Below are 19,213 nucleotides of genomic sequence, written 5' to 3'. Positions count from 1 at the left end.
TGCTTGAGTACTAAAGTTGCCATGTAAGCTGGCGCGCTTGTAAGAAAACAGCGAGTCGGCGCGCGAGAGTACGTCCGTTGGTCTAATTGTGCGCGTGTGATGCGCGCACTTGCCTTGGTTCTCACCGAATTCGAGAGGTGTGCTACTATTTTAAAGCAATTTACCAGTGAAAGAACACCGTTCAAAATATGACTAAAACAATGCATCAGGCAAACCATTTGGATGAAACAACATGTGCGCTTTATGTGAACAGCAGCAGCGAATACATTTTATTGCATCTTAAATGCATGGGATCTGCGGCTTCCAGGTCCTTTCCCAGCAGAAGGCATTCACCTACACCTACTAGCACACAATGCCAACTCTCAACAGTCCTCAGCGGGCGGACCGCTGCGCGCCGAAAGTGCCTTCGCGAATGGGCTCCAAATTGGGCAGGATCTGAACCGGTCCGAGGCCAGGTACTCTTTGATACCTGGTAGCGCAGCGATGCGGTCACAGTACTCCTCGAGAGCTGGATAACCCTTGCTGAAAGTGGTAGGGCCAAGTATCTTGACCACCTAAGAAAAGAAAAAGCACAGCCAGCGTAGGATAGCTGGTGAAAACCATTGTCTCAATTCGTATCAGTGAGCGTATGGATTTGACGTATAATTTCAAGGCAAGGGAGGACGTTATAGTGGAATAAATAAAAGCACCCAGGTTTCAAATTTTCTTCTCTTGCGTGCATTCTAGGTACGAGAATAAGCGCCTCTCAGAAGCTAGTACTTGTGATTTCCTATCCATCCAGGGCAATTTCTTTAAATGTCGTAGGGTTTCGCAGCTACCTCTATTATATCGATGCCTTTTTCGCCATTAGCGAAAAAGACGTCATTTGAACAATTGCTATTGGTCAAACTTTTGCGGCCTGTGTTCACTTCGCCTGTCACTCGATGTCACAAAACCGCGAAAACTCACCTGGTAAAGGAGACGTAAACGCGTTAAAAACGTAATAATGCGCTGAACAAAACTGAAGTTTCTTCTCAATAGCCGGAGACTGCCCCCTTCCGAATGGTATAGAAGATGGTTACCCGCCGATCGCTTCGGCACTGGCTACATGGAGCTGCTCAGGAGGATGAATTTACGTAAAATGAAAAATTTGGCGCGGAAGTATACCGTACCGAGACCATTCCGCGCGTGTACGACATTGCTCTGCCAACTTGGCTGGGGTTCCATTTTAGCGGCACATTTAGCCCTTCGTTGCACGCCACCCCGATTTTCGACCAGCCGCCGCAAGCTAAGTAAAGGATAGCGGACCAATCACAGAAGCCAGCACCGCGCTCATCAACCGGTTAGCAAGTTTCACTGTGCTGGCTCGATCCCATCGAAACTCACTCTGCTTGAGCGCACTCCTCGCGTCTCGTCAGCCAGTTAAACAGCAAAATATGCTCAATGCAGGCAATGCAATTCGTTTTGAAAGGAAAGAAGGGACGCTCTCTAAACGCGAAGCACATTTGATGGGGCTTTGCGACCGACGCTGCAGGTTACCGTTCAATGCTTGCGTCCACCGTTTTGTAAATTTGACATCAGGAGATTGAAATAAAAACTAATTGGGATAGTTTTACGTTAATGGGCACCTGGCCTCATTTTTCAAAATGTTCTTTTGTCCGACTAGCGCATACCAAGTTCACACTTTACTGGCCTTCTGTTCTTTCCTCGTGGGGAAGGGAATTTGAGCAAAGATGTATCGCGATTATTTTTCGTTTCTGATTGTTTGCGTTCCGTAGTTCACTTACCGTTTAACATTTGCGCTGGAGGTGTGCGTGCAAGAGACTTTGCGATACAACTGACTAAATCACCGTCGCAAAAAAATGCAAGCTCGTCAAGCAGCATCCGGAAATTTAACTAGACAACTGTGGCGCCGGTGGGTATACATTACTCAGAGCGGAATGAAAGGCACCTTCTAGACGCCTTCAATATCCTTGCTGAAACTCCCTTTCCTGTCGCGTCGGGGGTCTGCATTCCATTGTCACGCACATTCTCGTTCACAATGGCGGCCGTTTTCAGCTTTTCCTCGGCTGCTTCAAGTCTCTTTTCAACTACCTTTCGTGCATCCCGCTCCCTGTTTCGCTTATTTTTGAACTCTTGCACCTGTTTGACAAGCTCTTCCTGGAAAGCCTCCATTTTCTGCAGTCCAGGAGAATGCGTGCAGCGTAATTACGAGTTAGCTGGAAAGAGCGGCACCTACATTGAGGCCGCCACGCGGGAAAAGCGGGAGCCCAGAGAACAATGCCCCCTGTCGAGTCCGAATCACGCGGAAAAGGACAAAGGGATGCAGGGAGAGGTAGGAGAGAGTGAAAGGGTGATTCTAGCCGGTGACTAAAACCTGGCTGGATGATAAAAAGCAATAGTGGAGAGGGTGAAAGGCGATAAAAGAGTGGCGGTAGGGTCATTTCCAGGGCGGACACTGGGTCCCTGTCATGGAGCGAGCAAAGGAAAAGCTCGCGCAAGATGCCCACGTGCGCAAACTTGTCATAGTAGCAGGTGGGCTAAACGACATCCTAAACAGGAAAGGGACAGGACTAGGGCAGCGCTTGGCGAATGGGGTGGATGACTTGCGCGAGCTATCCCCTCAGCTGCAGATCGTGGTGTGCACGGTACCGGAGGTGCCTGTGCATGACAGTTACGTTCCAAGAGCCGTAGTGGCTGCCAATGAGGCGATATGGAAAATAAGCCGAGGGAAAGGCTTCGAGGTTGTCGAAGTAAACAAGGAATTGAGAAGGTGTGGAATATTTTAAACGAGACGGGATACACTTGAATTACACGCTGGCACTAGAAGTGGGCTGGCGACTTGTGGTCGTGCTGTTGCTTTTTTAGGGGGCCCTGGCGCACACAAGAGGTCAGAGCATGTAGTAATGAAGAAGGTCCCCTAGGATAACCTCAGAAAAGAATCGCCGTCGATAACAGAAAAAGGAGGGAAGAAAGAAAGAGAGCTCGCCATGCAAAAGGCTACATAAACATGCAGGGCAGCAGAAGAAAGGAAAAGTGGGCAGAGATTGAGGAGCAGTTAAATAGGGAACAAATAGCAGTGTATACAGTTACAGAAACGCACCTTAGAGACTCAGAAGAGCCGCCAGTTATAGAGAATTATTTTTGGGAAGGATGCAACAGAACTAAGTCGGAAAGAAATGGAGGTGGAGTCGGAATGCTCATCCATCGGGGAGCCAAATGGAAAAGAGTAAATTCACAATGTCAAGAACATCTTTGGTTATCAGAAACAATGAGCGGGAAAAAAACTTGGCTTGGCGTTACGTATTTGTGGACCGGAAATTATTGCACAGAGGAGAATAAAGAGATAGTGGAATGCATAAGCGCTGATAATAAGGGTTTCGGAAATGGTGCTGAAATTTTCCTATTAGGTGACATGAATGCACACTTACCGGATTCAGACGGCTATACCGTCAACAACGGCAAGTCAATGCTATACCTTTGTGAGCAACACAACTTCGTTACCGCGAATACAGGGCCTAAGTGTGAACGGCATATCATGTGAGAAGTCGGAAACCGGCAATCGCCCACTGGTTACTGTCTGATGACAGAAGGAATTCATGATAAGTTGAGAGAAATGGTCATCAACGAGGAAGGGTTTAGCAGCATAGGGAGTGACCACAAACGCATCATTTTGAAAATGCGGTATGTAGTTGGGAAAGTGAGCAAGGAGTGCAATATGGCCAGTCTAAATGTGACCGCTGAACAAATAGCAAATATAGTCACTAGAGTCGAGGAAGAACTTGGCATATGGACAAGTGAAAAGTGGTAAGTGATGAGCTTTTGAGTGTAATAACGACACAAATACGGAAAGAGAAACATGTTCGTTGGAAAGGAGAAAAATAAACCGAAAAGCTGGTGGAACAGGGAGATACGAGAAGTGATCGCAGAACGACATAAAGCATTTCGAGAGCACAGGCAGGCAAAGAAGGCGCAGTTGCCGCAGGATGAAGTAGGCAGTAAATGGGAAATATACCGAGCGAAAAAGTATATGGTTCAAATACTGGTGTAAGCAAAATGAAAAGGTGAAAGTGAACATTGATTGTCAGAAATACGTGAAAAAAAGAAGGCTGCCCCTAGGATATTTTGGAACAACATAAAATTATTAGGCAGGAACTCAACAACAATACAACAACATATCCTAGTCAAACATGACAACTGACTGGAAGGAGAAGCGGCAATAAATTACATCCGAAAAGTAACAGCCGAATCTTTCCAAGGCAATAGCAAAGTTGTATTTGAAGAAACAGAGAGCATAAAAGCGACCCAAGTGGGAAAGGAGCTAGTGCTGACAAATTTCAACTGGAAGAATGCAGAAGAGAGAATTCCTAAGCGCACAGCCACGGGGCTAGATGAGATTCCCGTTAGGCTGATTAATGAACTAGGACCAAAAAGTAAGGAAGCTCTGGTGAAAGCAGTGGAAAACACTTTAAAAGATAGACGAATACCAGACAGTTGGCGACAAAGTAGAATGAATCTAATTTATAAAGTAAGGGGGAGAAAGATAGAATTCACTCGTATAGACCGTTGACCATTACATCGGCGATATACAGGGTAGCAATGCAGGCAATCAAATTAAAGCTTCAAGCGTGGGCAGAGAATAATGGCATTTTGGTAGAACTTCAGAGTGGCTTCAGAATAGATAGGCACTTACATAATAACTTATTTGTTCTTACTCAGTGTATTGAAATATCAAATGTAGAAAGCAGACCATTATATGTGGCTTTTTTAGACATTACAGGAGCCTATGACAACGTAGACCGCAACATTTTGTGGGATATTCTGGAAGGCGAAGGCTTAGATGACGATTGTCTACAGCTTTTAAGAAATATTTACCTGAACATACCGTTTGCGTTGAGTGGGAAGGGATGAGGAGCGAGGAGGAAGTTCATATCGACAAGGGACTGAGGCAGGGGTACCCTTTATCCCCGCTGCTGTTTATGATGTACATGGTGAGGAGGGAGAGGGCGCTAGAAGGAAGTAATATCAGGTTTAATCTCTCATACAAACAGGCGGGTACAGTAGTAGAGCAGCAGCTCCCAGGTTTATTTTATGCGGACGACATTGTGTTGCTAGCTAACAAGCAAAGTGATTTGCAACGTCTGGCTTATATCTGTGGACAGGAAGGCAACAATTTAGGTTTCAAATTTAGTCTTAGAAGTTCAGGTGTTATGGTATTCAATGAAAACGGGGAACAGGCAGTGGAGATACAGGGCCAGGAAATACCTCGTGTTACAGAATATAAATACCTTGGTATATGCATAAACGAAGGCAATATATATATGGAAACAGAGGAAAAAAACAATAACAGTGAAGGGGAAGAGGAAATCAGCCCTAATGAAGCACCGAGCGCTATGGGGATACAATAGATACGAGGTCCCCCGAGAAATGGGGAAATGTGTAACTGTTCCAGGACTTACTTTCGGAAATGCGGTTGTTTGCTTTAAATCAGGGGTACAATCAGGACTCGATGTGAACCAAAGGTCAGTGGGTCGCCTCGCATTGGGCGCTCACGGGAAGACTACAAATGAGGCTGTGCAGGGTGATGTGGGCTGGACATGTTCTAATGTGAGGAAAGCTCGCAGTAAAATTGAGTATGAAGAACGGCTGAGGAATGTGGAAAAAAGTAAATGGGCTGGGAGAGTGTTCAGGTATCTGTACAGGAAAAACATTGATTCATAGTGGAGGAAAAGAACCAGGAAGCTTACCAGCATGTATGCGGCCTGTAGGGTGGGCGACACAGCAACAAAGAAGGTCAAGCGGAAAGTCAGTGAGGCTGAAATAATCTCATGGGTGGCGGCAATGGGAAAAAAAACCTGCCACGAGTAACTACTTAAGAGGTAAAAACGAAATCAGGAAAGAAACCATTTATGTTAACTCAAAGGGAAGCTCATCACTTTTCGAAGCGAGATCGGGATGCCTTAGAACACGCACCTATAAAGCGAGATATAAGAAGGAAGAAGAAGCATGTGCTTGCTGCGGTAAAGCTAGGCAAACTATGGAGCGCGTTTTATTAGAACGTGAAGACGCCTACCCAGTGGTCGATTTAGGCACCACTGGCCTTCTTGAATCCCTTGGGTACAGCGGGAGCACTGGTGAAGTAAACATGTCTGCAATAGGCATTAGTAAGAGGCGATTGGAGGACTGGTGGAAGAAAAGTAGGCAAACGACAAAAGACGGAGACGTACAAAAGCATAGTTCGCAATAGGAGATCAGAAAATTTGGGTGTGGCAGTTCATAGCGTTATTTTTTTATTGTTTAGCCTAGGTAGGACAATAGGCAGTGTAATAACAAGAGCTTGGTGGCGCAACCCACCTCCCCGTTCCAAAGGGGACGCTCATAACATCCATCCATCCATCCATGGTGGCGCCTATGAAAAACGGTGTATTGCGAGGGGGCAGAGGTTTTAACGTGACGGCACGTGAATCTCACTCTTGTTCTCGGAAGCTGGCGCGCGGTGCCCGGGCCAACACTGCAGGCTGCTGCTGCTTGCTGGCTCGGGCAGCACATACCGCTGTGGTATAATACTCGCAGCGCAAAACTCGAATGACCGCTAAGCGACCTTCAATTGTACATTAACGCTTTCGTACTCACAACTAACAAGAAGTGCTTAAGCCTGCTCAGATGTTTTGTTTTTCTTACCCCGTACGGCCGCGCCTGCCGCGAATGGATGGATGAATGGATCCAAGAGCGTCCCCTGTGGGGCGGTGGTTTGCAACACTGAGCTGTTACTATTTTTCCTAATGTCCTACTTATGTCAAGTAACACGAGGAATTCCCGTCAACAAACTTTCTGAACCCCTATTGGGAACATTGTGTTTGTACTTCTTCATTGCATGTTTCTTCCACCAATCTTCCAATCGCCTCTTACTAATCTCTATTTCGGACATCTTTATTTTTCCCCCGCCCTCGCTGAAACCAAGGGCTTCTGGAGACTAGAGGAGCCTAAACCCACCGTTGGGCAGATATTTTCACAGTATAACAAACATGCTTCATCGTTCCCATAGCTTTACCGCAGCAAGCACGTGCTTCTTCTTCCTTGTTGCACCTCACTTTATTAGTGCCCGTTCTAGGGCATCCTGATCTCCCTTCGAAAAGTAATTACCGTCCCTTAGAATTATCATAAATTGTTTCTTTCCTGATTTCGTTTTTGCCTCTTAAACAGTTACTCATGGCATGTTTCTTCTACGTAGCCGTCACCCATGAGACCATCTCAGCCTCTCTGGCTTCCGCTTGACGTTCTTTGTTGCAGTGCTGCTCGCCATACAGGCTGCATACTTTCTGGTAAGCTTCGTAGTTCTTTTCCTCCACTCTGAATCAATGTTATTCCTGTACAAGTACCTGAACACTCTCCAAGCCCATTTACTTTTTTCCATATTACTCAGTCCTTCTTCATAATTAATTTTACTGTGAGCTTCCCTTATGTTGAAATTTGTCTGGCCTGTATCACTCTGCACAGCTTCATTTGTAGTCTTCCCGTGTACACCCAATATGAGGCGTCCTACTGGCCTTTCATTGCCATGGAGTCCTGATTGTTTCCTGATTTCAAGCAAACAACCGCATCACCAAGTATAAATCCTTGAACAATTACACCTTTCCACATACTCCAGAGCACCTCCTACCTTTTGTATGCCCATAGCGCTCTGTGTATCGTTATGGTGCCATTTGTCTTCCCCTTTAGTGCTGTTGTCTCTTCCTGTATTTCCATATATTGCCTTCGTTGATCCGTATATAAAAGTAATTATATTCTTTCACGCGAGGTATTTCCTGGCCCTGCACTGTCACTGTTTGTTTGGCGTTTTCACTGAATACCACAACACCTGATTTTTTTTTGCGCTAAACTTAGGTCCTTACTTATCGCCTTCCTGTCCAAAAATATTATCCAGACGTCGCACCCGCCGCGGTTGCTCAGTGGCTATGGTGTTAGGCTGCTGAGCACGAGGTCGCGGGATTACATCCCGGCCGTGGCGGCCGCATATCGATGGGGGCGAAATGCGAAAACACCCGTGTACTTAGATTTAGGTGCGCGTTAAAGAACCCCAGGTGGTCTAAATTTCCGGAGTCCTCCACTACGGCGTGCCTCATAATCAGAAAGTGGTTTTGGCACGTAAAACCCCATAAAAAAATCCAGACTTTGCATATCACTTTGCTTGTTATCTAGCAGCACAATGCCGTCCACATAAAATAAACCTTGAAGTTGCTGCTCTGCTACAGCACCCGCCTGTTTGGCAACTGCCTTTGGCAACTGCGCAAGTGCCATGTGGTGGTGCTGCAAGACACGCAGCAGTGATGACGTCACGCACGTCATCCGCTGTAATTGGCTTGTCTATGCAGCAAGACAACAGACGCGCAGCACTCACGGTCATGTAAATGTGGTAAGCTTCGCAAAGGAAAGCTTTTCTTTTAAATAACACCTACAGGCGCGTGAAGAACGCGCTGCAACAACTGACGCCTTCCTGTGCGCTGCACGCCTAGCCCAGTCCTCTACGGCCACCTCTCTGGTCGTGCCTTCTCAACACCAGCACCTGCGCGCTGCAGGAGTTGAACCAATCTGTGCCGGCCAGTACGGTACTTCAACGCTGCCGACCTGCTCACACGTCCTTCGTGCGAAGCTGGAGCTCCTAGAAGCTCTTGCTTATCTACGTACGCCCTCATTCCTTCCCACGGCAATGGCCGTACCTGATCCTACCCCCTCAACGAAACGTTTTCGAACCTTTAAAGACGTCAAGCCACCACTCGATACCCAGTTCGCAGCGCCGCCCTCCAGAATGCCTGTAGATATTGCTGGTGCACGAACGCCGACGATTTGCCCTGGCCGCTAACCCCGTTTGCGTACTACACTCCTGCCCCCTCTACAAATTGCCGTCTCCACACTGTACTCATTAGACTGTCTCAAGACGCCTATACCAAAACAAAAATGTGGTCTGTGCTTCAAAAGGAGACTCCGTCTCTATGGCAGGGATCTAGGGGAGGGGGGGAGGGGTGCCCAAGTGCCGATGCACTGACGACGACAAAGTAAGGCGACACAGCCCAAGTGCAACGAACGCGTGAGGTAAGGGTGATGATTATGTGGGTATAGCTTTCTTAAAAGAGGGATAGCTCATCGCCCTTTTAGTCGCCTCGATTAGAGGGATTGAGGGCAAACGAATGAGAATAACGTAGCCAATTTCTACAGCTCAAAGTGGCAGCATCTCTTTTCGACCAGAAATATTTTAAAACGTATCGCTGATTTGCGGAACCTAACACGCCTCGTATGCGTGCTGACAGTGTTGTCTCAATATACAGAGCTTCCAAGCTAATTTTAGGCGAGCTCTTCGTCCAAAAAAAGGATTGAAAAAACACGCGGCGCAAGACGCGTTTTTTAAGACCTGTGTTCTCTGGTCTATAGAAGGCGCATGTTGGGTAATTTCGGTAACCGAACACCGTTTGTTTTTTAACTGTGTCTTGCACCATGATTTTGTATTTGTGTTTTTCTTTAAGCAACTTGGCGAATGTTAGCTGGGCCACCCTCAATATTCACATACGCGGGACGCACGGACTTCACAGAAGCGGCGCGAGATGGCGCAGCTTGTCCGGGCAATTGCACGTGAGAAGAACCCGGCTGTACACACGCCCCATACATGATGCGTTTCGCCAATAGCAAGACTGTGTATAGCTGCATTGGTTCAATGCCAATCAAAAGAATGTCGACATTCATGGTGAGATAGGCTCTGCCGTAGTTTTATATAGTGGATTTGTTGGCACTGATGCAAATTTGCTCTATTTCGCGTTCAGATTTTAAATTGTTGCCAAACCTATTACTTTGATGAAGCAGTCGGTATCATTCATGTTACATTCATGTTACAGCTTTCGCTTGCCGTCGGTACAGTTTCTTATCTCAGCCAGTATTCGCAAGAGTACAGGGTGCTTTAGGGGTTGCATATAAAGAGTGGGTATGATGACGTCCCTCCTACGAAATGTTCACTGCTACGAAGAAGTGCGTAGTGCACAACTTAGTTGCATGCGTGGGTCAAGAACTTGACAACAGTATACTAAGCATTTTGTAAAATAAAACAGAAGTTCCCAGGAACATGTATACCAGAGAGAGAAGCCGCTCTTGGACAAGTAATGTAACTAAAGCTAATGTTTCGAGTCACCGTGTATACGTCAGTATAGCAACAGCGAAAGCACTCACAGTACCGACAAACACGAATCCCCCTGTCGAAGCATTCGCCTCATCAACATTCCTTGTTTTCCCACTGTTATTATTAAGTGTATTTTAGCTTTATATTAATAAAAACTGCTCCATTCAAGTGCCCTTGATGACTTTTGTTGCTGGGCAGCATACATCTGATCAAGTGAAGTAAATCACAGGTACAGTCTTACACTAAGGCCCGTCAGGACTTTTTAGCGCAAGAGTGCGTACTTGAAGACTCTCATAGGCCATGAAGTCCACATAGGTGACGTTCTTTCCAGCTCCGTACGGTCCGTGCTTGGCCAAGTAGACTTCAAGTTGATGGAGCCTGTCAGCCACGTCAGCCAAGAATTGCCGCCGCTTGTCATCCGTGTAGTCTGGGTCATATGACAAGCGCGCTGTGTCCCACAACATGTCGAAGGCCTGCGAACCGAAGTAAGGACAGCCACTCAATAAACGCAAACTGGAAATGTTTTGAGATGTACTGGTGATAGCCAATGTGCATTTATGTATACTCAAACACTGCTTTCATTCTTTTTTTTCTCGTTTTGCGTTTCCGTCATTGAATGCATTCTTGGGGAGCAGGCTGTAACAAGAAGCACTCTACAAGAATCGCCACTGCGATTGCGTGGATTCGTCCTTATTGATGCAGACACAACCTAAGCAGAGGCAACTTCTCTTTGCGATTACAGCGATGTCTTTGGTCCCATTGTATTGCGTCTGGCATTTTTCTGGATATCTTTGTTTAAATTTTTACAGCAAAGCTATTTATGGCTAGGTTCTGGTGCATGTTGTCTACGTGGACATTGACCAACTATTTTTCACACGTGGGCTGATCCGCGCCGACCCGCGGTGGAGCTGAAGCAAGCGTTGAGCACTCCCCGCACGTGGGCCGACCACGAATGCAATGTAATGTCAGGCCAAACTGCGGCTGAGGTGAAGCAGCCGTTAAGCGCTCTCCGTACGTGCGCCGATCCCGAAGATAGTGCAATGCCGGCAGAAACCCGCAGCGGAAGTGAAGCAGGGGCTAAGCACTCTCACTTCTTGGGCCAATCCCGAAGACTGTGCAATGTCGGACCGACCCACAGCGGAGGTGAATCAGGCGTTAAGCACTACCCATACGTGGGACAATCCCGAAGACTGTGCAATATTGAGCCAACCCACGGCGGACGTGAAGCAGGCGTCAAGCATTCCCCGTATGTGGGCCCATCCCGAAGTAGCGCAATATTGGGCCGCCCACGGCGGACGTGAAGCAGGCGTTACGTACTTTCCATACTTGGGCTAATCCCGATGATTTTGCAATAGCAGGCCGACGTGCCACAGAGGAAAAGGAGGCGTTCAGCACTCCCCATACGTAGGCCGACATCGAAGTTACTGCAATGGCTCGCCGACCCGCGGTGGAGGTGAAGCAGGCATGAAGCACTACCCATGGGTGTGCCGATCCCGAAGATTGTGCAATACCGGGCCGACCCATGGCAGAGGTGGCGCAGGCGTTGCTCACTCCCCATACGTGGGCCGATTTCGAAGTTAGCGCAATGCCGCGCCGACCCGCGGTGGCGGTGAAGCAGGTGTGAAGCACTACCAATAGGTTGGCCGATCCCGAAGATAGCGCAATACCAGGCCGAGTCGCCGCTGAGAGCAAGCAGGCGTTAATCACTCCCCATACGTAGGCCAATCCAGAAGACAGTGCAATGCGCGGCCGACTGGCGGTGAAGGTGACGCAGGCGTTACGCACTTCCCTACGTGGGGCAATGCCGAGCCGATCCGCGGCGGAGGTGAAGTTAAGGTTAAGCACTCCGCGTACGTCCGCCCATCCCGAAGATTGTGCAATATTGAGCCGAACCACGGCGGACGTGAAGCACTCGGCAAGCACTCCCCGTACGAGGGCCCACCCTGAAGTATAGTGCAATACTGGGCCGTCCAACGGGCGACGTCAAGCAGGCATAAGCACTATCCATACATGAGCCCATCCCGAAGATTGTGCAATGACGGGCCGACCCACGGTGAAGGTGAAGCAGGCGTTACGCACTCCTCATACGTGGGCCCATCTCGAAATTAGTGCAATGCCGCGCCGACCCGCGGTGGGGGTGAAGCAGGTGTGAAACACTACCCATGGGTTGGCCGATCCCGAAAATTGTGCAATACCAGACCGATCCGCGGCAGAGGTGCAGTTCGCCAGTAAGGGGCCCACATTCACAGCTTCGCTGGTCATCCTTTTTCACAGAGTGGACGGGCAGTTACATTTTTCTTGCTGCATGAAGCAACTTCTCCGATTAGAAGCGCTTGAAACCTAAACAACAGTGAGATATGCGCAAGGAAGAGGACGTAAAAAAAGAAGCATGAACACAAAGTGCTAATCCAAATAAGAAGATGTCGCAGCTTGCTGACAATGAAATGCCTTATTTGTGTAAGTGAGGTGACGGGACAACGGGTATGCTTTACGAAATAGCAAAGGTGACAGTAAATTGGGTGCGTCCCAGGAATTTTTCTCAATTTGCATGGCCCGTTTCGAGCGCTGTAGAAACGCCGCCGTAAGTAATGCGTTCTTTTCCTAACGAAAAGCGTGTAAGGGTAGAGTACGGCCTTCCAGAATTTCACTGGGGGAATTTGAATGTCGCAGCGACAAAAATGTAACCAGAAAAACAGTACCAATATTATTTCAATGAAGGTGGACCTGGAACTACCATGCCGTGCAAAACGCACACCATAAGAAATTTCTGTTTGCGAAAATAAACACGTTTTTTTAATAGAGCGCCTGCTTGAATACACGGTTTGGGTACGTTCAGAACCATAGAGATAACAATAAATACACAAACTATCCGCAAATTGCCAAAGAGGTCGCAGCAGCTTCTATGCAAATGGTGATAGATTAAATTTTGCAATACAGGACAGCATGCATCAATTTTACGAAAGTCAAGGCATGCACGCAGGCAAAGTGCTTGAGCAGTCTGAACCATTAGGACTGTTTGATTTACGTATTTATGTTAAAATAAACATTGTATGTAGTGCAAAATATATCAGCGCTTCTTTCAGGTTTGAACGTCTGGTAAAAGATTCTATTGGATATTGAAAACAGTAATTTAGGATCGTTTATTCCGAGATGATGCGATCCTAGCCGGTAACGAATTTGCCACGTGCGTGCAGATAAATAGGTTTTTACTTAAGTTCTAGAATAATGTGGTTGCACCGCTTTAGACACACAATTGCGCTATTTGGTATTTCTGTATATGCTCTAATCATTCAGACAAGTCATCCCATAAGTGTGTAAAAGAAACGGCCACGGGAGCTTGGTTGCTGTGGGATTGCGCTGCAGAGCTCGAGGCCCAGCTTTCGATCCTGACTTTGGTGAATGCATTTAAAAATGGTCGCACAGTTTCATTTATGTCCGCTTTAACAAACCCACGCAGGTCAAAATGTCCGCAGTCCCCCAATAAACTGCGACGCCTCATAACCAAATTGTGGTTTTGGCACGCAAAATGCCAGCATTTAATTTTTAAGTGGGTACTCCACGTAACAGTTGAGGCGTAGTCGGCAATCCGCTGTTAGGATGATGCGTAAAACGACAGAGAAGGTGATTACAACACGAAAGTTTACAGTGCTTGTGCATATTTCGCTAATTGGCTTAAAAGTAAACATTCATTTGTCGCTTAGTGTACCGAGGTCAACCATTGAGAGAAAATGCTGCAGCTTCTTAACAAGCTTTGAGTAGTGCTGAATTCAATAAGCTCATGAAACAAAGAATAAATGATTTGTTTGCTTGTCTACGCGATACGGCCGTCACCTGAAGCTGAAGCACTTCAACCCGCCGCAAAGTTTCTTCGTCAGTTGGTACGAGGCCGTGTTTGCGCCCCAAGTATTTCAGGATAGCCTGGCTTTGCGTCATCCGTACGTCACCGTCAATCAGGTACGGCAGGTTCGGGAAGTCCAAGCCGAGCTGGTACTTCACCGCCAGCCACTCATCTCGGTTGGGCTCTGAATCACTGCCGTAAGAGTACCTGCGCAGATAAAGCATCGGTCCAAAGTAAGTTCAAGATAGTTGTACTGACAATATTGTGGGCGATGGTCTGCGAGAGCGGTTATCGCAGTAGTTTTAACGCAATAACTATCTTAGGGTATTTCGCGCACTTTCCTATGGCCAGCCTTCTATGCATGTATGCCTGTATTTAACTGATTATCCACCTACGTGGCTCACTGGGTATTTCGTGGACAAGAAAGCTGCCTATGGTATCAGGGTGCTTTTAAAGGCCAGACAGTACTTTCAAAAGCACACTCTCCTGACATTGTATTATGCCTTCATTTATAGCCATTTAAATTACTGTAACAGTTCTTGGGGTCTTACATATCGCTGTCATATAGCTCCCTTGCAGCACATCCAAAATAACGCTGTCCGTATCATCGCTTCAGCTCCTTATAACGCTGATGTTACCCCCATCTTCACTGAGTTACGTATCCTCACAATAAATAAAATTATCTGGTACAACCACAGCATCGTTATTTACCGCCTTCTTCAAAACCCACAATTACATTATGTCATTCGCAGGAATCGTCTTGCTAATCCTAAGACTACCAGGTTCTCTTTACAAAATAACCTTTTACTTCCAAAATCGCGCAGCAACTATGGCAAACTAACTGTTGGTTTTGCTAGTGTGAAAATGTGGAATAATTTACCTACTCACGTGAAATCCTCACCTACATTATCGTCATACCGACGTTCACGGAGAGCTTATATATTAATACCCTGTAAACTGCATCTATTATTTGAAGTTTGTTTATGTTGCTTATTGATGTAATTTCTTTTATGTTGTGATGTGTTGCCATAGGTTTTATTACTTTAACACTGTAGAAATTGTGTAATCCATTCTATGTTTATAAACGCAACTGATGCCTTTTTATTTATATATTATTATCTAACTAAGAACAAGAGGTCCCGCTGCAGTTTATAACTGTGGGACCTCTTTCTGTATACCTTCTACTGCATATATGTACCACTAATGAATGAAGCAATAAAACTTGAAACTTGAAAAGGGTGGCGCGTCGGGCTTGCTGAGGGAACATTGTTGGAAACCAACCGTGGGTTCCACCTGAGTCCGTCAGTATGTTGTAATGTGTACATATATGCACGCTCTTCAATAAACATCTTTCGCGTGGACATGTGGCACTATAGATGCGGCACTCTTCGACGAAACTCTTTGATCGCGAAATGTTGCATCCTTAATGGGCCACTCGTTCTGTGCTCGTCTACAGTGAACCTCATTATTGCCAACTTGGGTCAATGGGTACAGTAGGGGCGGGCCGTTCTTCAATGAAAGTATTTACGCTAACTTGAGCAACTAGGTATGTGCTACTGGGAATGTGCCGCTCGACAATGACAAAACGGTGACTTTAAATTTCTCCGATGCTGAGCGGAATCTAACCCAGGTCACGAAGGCTCCTAACGAACAGTAACGCCGTGCTTTATCAGGCTGCGCCACAAATGTATAGATAAGTGCTGCTTTTCAATGAATGTCTTTCACATGAACGCTTTAGCAAGCTGCTCCATGGGTTCACTGGGTATTAGCAGCTCTTGGGTGAACGTCTCGCGATCTTGAGTCAATGAATGTGCGTCACTGAGTGTGCCGCCAGCGAAGGAGGCATCGGGGCGCCGTACTTCTCGTCTCGGATGCCAGGCGTAGGCTTATCTGCAGTGCGGCTACTACACTCCATTTAAGACATCGCGTGCGACGCTGTGGAAGCTACGCAATATGTACGGTGACGAAAGGTATTACTCCGTGCGTCATCCATGCCTCGCTGCACGGCAAAGGCGTATGCTTGCGCGAGGCTGCCGCGAAGGGCTGCCAATAAGAAAACCTGAAACGAAACGCGATGAAAAACAAATTGATGGGAAACAATGCAATAGATAAGCGTATACCACAGTTTGTTTGCTTCTGAGGATTTAAACGTTCTTCACTCAATACCGAGCCTCTATCAAGAACAGTTTCGCACAATTACGATCCATACCAGCAAACTACTTCTAAGCGCAGACGCGGCCACTGCAAAAAGTCTCTCTAGCCTCCGCAGCGTTGCACCTCATATCTGAAACGGAGTATAGATAGCGTAGCGTGTGCAGGACGAAGGGCGAGGGAGGAGCTGCCGCATTAGGCGTTTTAAGCGTTCGCACGCACTGGCGCGCAATGTATTTCGGAGGTCATGTACATTATTCGTAATGGTGGCTCCAGATGGCATCGAGTGTTCTAAGGGAGCGAGAAAAAGGAATCCAACCGCAGTGCAAGGCCCATACCTAACTCGTTTTGACGCGACGAGTTAGGTGTCATTAGGTTGCGTCGCTATATTGATTTATTGATTAACGCATTATACTGTCGACTGTCATCGTGGTATGGGTTCTGTTAAATTTCTCTACATTGGAGCGAAAAATAATTCATGGCCGACTACTTCATAAAATTTGATATTGACGTAGAGCATTCTTCCCGTACAAGTTTGTGGCGCCAACGCTTCGAGGATAACAAATATGAGCAGAAACTAAGGACTGCGCAGCGATAATTTGAAGCGGAAATGATTTGCGTACACCTCGAGGGGGAGCAAGGTATAATGTGCCACTAATAATCAGAGGCAAACGAGAGTACTAGATTACTAGATGTCGTAGTTGATATTAAGACTTGATATTTCGACAGCATGAGGAGTAAACAATTGGGATTGGGACAAAGAGTTTATACACCCAGGTTTCTACTGCATTATCAAAACGATCGTCAATGTACGGTAGAGACGTGGATGGACCAAGGTTTCGCCGCTTCGCCTGGGCCAGGCCCGTCCCTTGCAGTTGGTGAGGCAGACCTGCCCGACGATGGCACACCCGGGCAAGGCCCAACATGTCAGACCCAAAGCCCAGTCCAATCAACCACAAACGAACACGCCTACATCCCGCCATGCAATGGTATAGTACACGCTTAAAGACAGCCAAAGCGCTGGCAGCTAGGAACTGGCAGCTGCTGCGATAACTGTTGGGATATTTTCTGCAAGAAAAATGCTTTCTCGATCGCACCAGGCTGGCGCCGGGGAGCGATGTGATGCAGCAGGTGGCGTGCGGCGTACCTGACCCAAGTTGATATAGTGCGTGCACACCATTAAGCGCCGTCTGCTCTATGACGTCGCTTTCCAGTATTTGCGCAATATGATCGAGATGCCTGCTTCGCTTGCTGTTGCTTCCATTTCTGTACTGTAAGTAGGCCCACCCGCATATAGCGGCCCTGAATAACTCTCGTTGAAGCGGCAAAGAACACATTACTCTTCATACAATGTCTACACTAGTACACAAGGGCTGTCATCATTTTCAAAAATAAGCCAATAATTCTAGGTTAAACCAATCTGGTGTGAAATAAAAGTCAATGCAGGCGACACTATATGCTGAGTGTGAAATAATCTTGTTGTGGTTGGTATTAAAGAAAATTCATCATTTCTGTGGAAGGTCTGCTGCATTGTCACCTACCACGAAATAAAATTGTGTTGTTCGCTGGAAACGCAAGCAGGCGATGCGTCAATTCAGGATAACTGTAGACGAAAAACCAAAAGCGGTATTAAGCCTGTGTCTAGGTATTCACAATAACACAAGGCGCTTTTACCTGATCGATATGAAGAAAAAGACCAGTTATCCACACTTGTGACTCTACTGATGCGAGTATATATATGTGCCCGTGCGATCTGATCAAGCAAGTGTGAAAATCGTATGATAGCTGCCGCGAACAACTGACTTCAGAAACTATGTTGCCACTGGCATTTTGTTGGTTATGTGGAGGTTATAAGCGAGTCCGCGGCGTCACATGAGGCAGTAAGCGAAAACCGATGCAGCTAGTTGAGCAATCCGCTTTTCACTGTGTGCTCCTTCTTCATTGTGGAATTCATAAGGGAAGAATGTTGTTTTGTGAGGAAGGGGAGGGGGGGGGGAATTGGGGGTAATGGAGGCGGGCGCCTGATGAGATGTCCCAAGTCCCTACCCTTACAATGAGGTATATATATATATATATATATATATATATATATATATATATATATATATATATATATATATATATATATATATATATAGAGAGAGAGAGAGAGAGAGAGAGAGAGAGAGAGAGAGAAAGAGAGATAGATAGATAGATAGACAGACAGATAGATAGATAGATAGATAGATAGATAGATAGATAGATAGATAGATAGATAGATAGATAGATAGATAGATAGATAGATAGATAGATAGATAGATAGATAGATAGATAGATAGATAGATAGATAGATAGATAGATAGATAGATAGATAGATGTGTGTGTGTGTGTCATTAGTAAGTATTACGAAGTTAATTGTTCAACTTTTCTAATTAGATGAATAAGCTTCAATTTCAACAGCAGTACTCGCGGACAACTTTCTTTGGCTATGAAGGGAAAGCTACTGAGGAAAAGCGCGCTCAAATGACATCCATTCTGAAAAGAGTCGCGCGTCTTCATCCCCGTTAATTGAAACTCGGGAAAAGAAAGCATTAACGCTTTATCAGCAACAGTTAAATACGACAAAACACACCACTCAATGTAAACGTTTACTTATGTTGCGGTTACTTCCTTCCGCGTCTGGGCAAACGCGAAACCGTCGAACGTGGAAGCTGCGTCGATTCGCCGTCTCTTCCGAACAACCAAAAGCAATGTCAAACGCTTGCGGACTTCTTGGCGTGATCACCACGCAGAGAAGCTCCGCCCATGTAGGCTTCCCTACATAGCCACAGAAAGTTGTGCGCGAATATAGTAATGTCTGCCTCTTTGTATAATCCAACTCAACTACAACAAATATTCTACGTGCCACAGGCGATCTAAAAAAGATCCTTAAAACAAAAATGATTACCCTGTATAGCATGTGCATAAAGTAAATGGTGCGTGCAAGTAAATATTTACGCTCAAGTCGTCTTTTCTCTTTGTTAAAAAGTGATAGTATGCGAAAGGCTATTTTCTTATGAGGTACCAGAGATCAGTACTTTTTGAATACAAAGGTGCAATTTCCA

At 46.3% G+C, this 19,213-nt stretch overlaps 1 protein-coding gene across 2 annotated transcripts in view; it reads right to left on the bottom strand.

Moving 5' to 3' along the window:
* Positions 1 to 235: 235 nt before the first annotated feature.
* The window catches only part of LOC135909534 (glutathione S-transferase Mu 2-like), a 33,032-nt gene continuing 14,054 nt past the window's right edge, over positions 236 to 19,213 (bottom strand). For both annotated transcript variants that reach the window (XM_065441517.2, XM_070539551.1), the window contains exons 2-4: positions 13,973 to 14,186; positions 10,423 to 10,614; positions 236 to 554 (exon numbers count right to left, since the gene is read on the bottom strand). In XM_065441517.2, the coding sequence (XP_065297589.1) occupies positions 363 to 554; positions 10,423 to 10,614; positions 13,973 to 14,186 (598 nt within the window). In that variant the 3' untranslated portion in view covers positions 236 to 362. The remainder of the gene's footprint in view (positions 555 to 10,422; positions 10,615 to 13,972; positions 14,187 to 19,213) is intronic.

This window comes from Dermacentor albipictus, chromosome 5 (genome assembly GCF_038994185.2).
Source record: "Dermacentor albipictus isolate Rhodes 1998 colony chromosome 5, USDA_Dalb.pri_finalv2, whole genome shotgun sequence".
Classification (NCBI taxonomy): Eukaryota; Metazoa; Arthropoda; class Arachnida; order Ixodida; family Ixodidae; genus Dermacentor; species Dermacentor albipictus.
The sequence above is the reverse complement of the archived record's forward strand: the minus strand, read 5'-3'. Positions and strand labels throughout refer to the sequence as shown.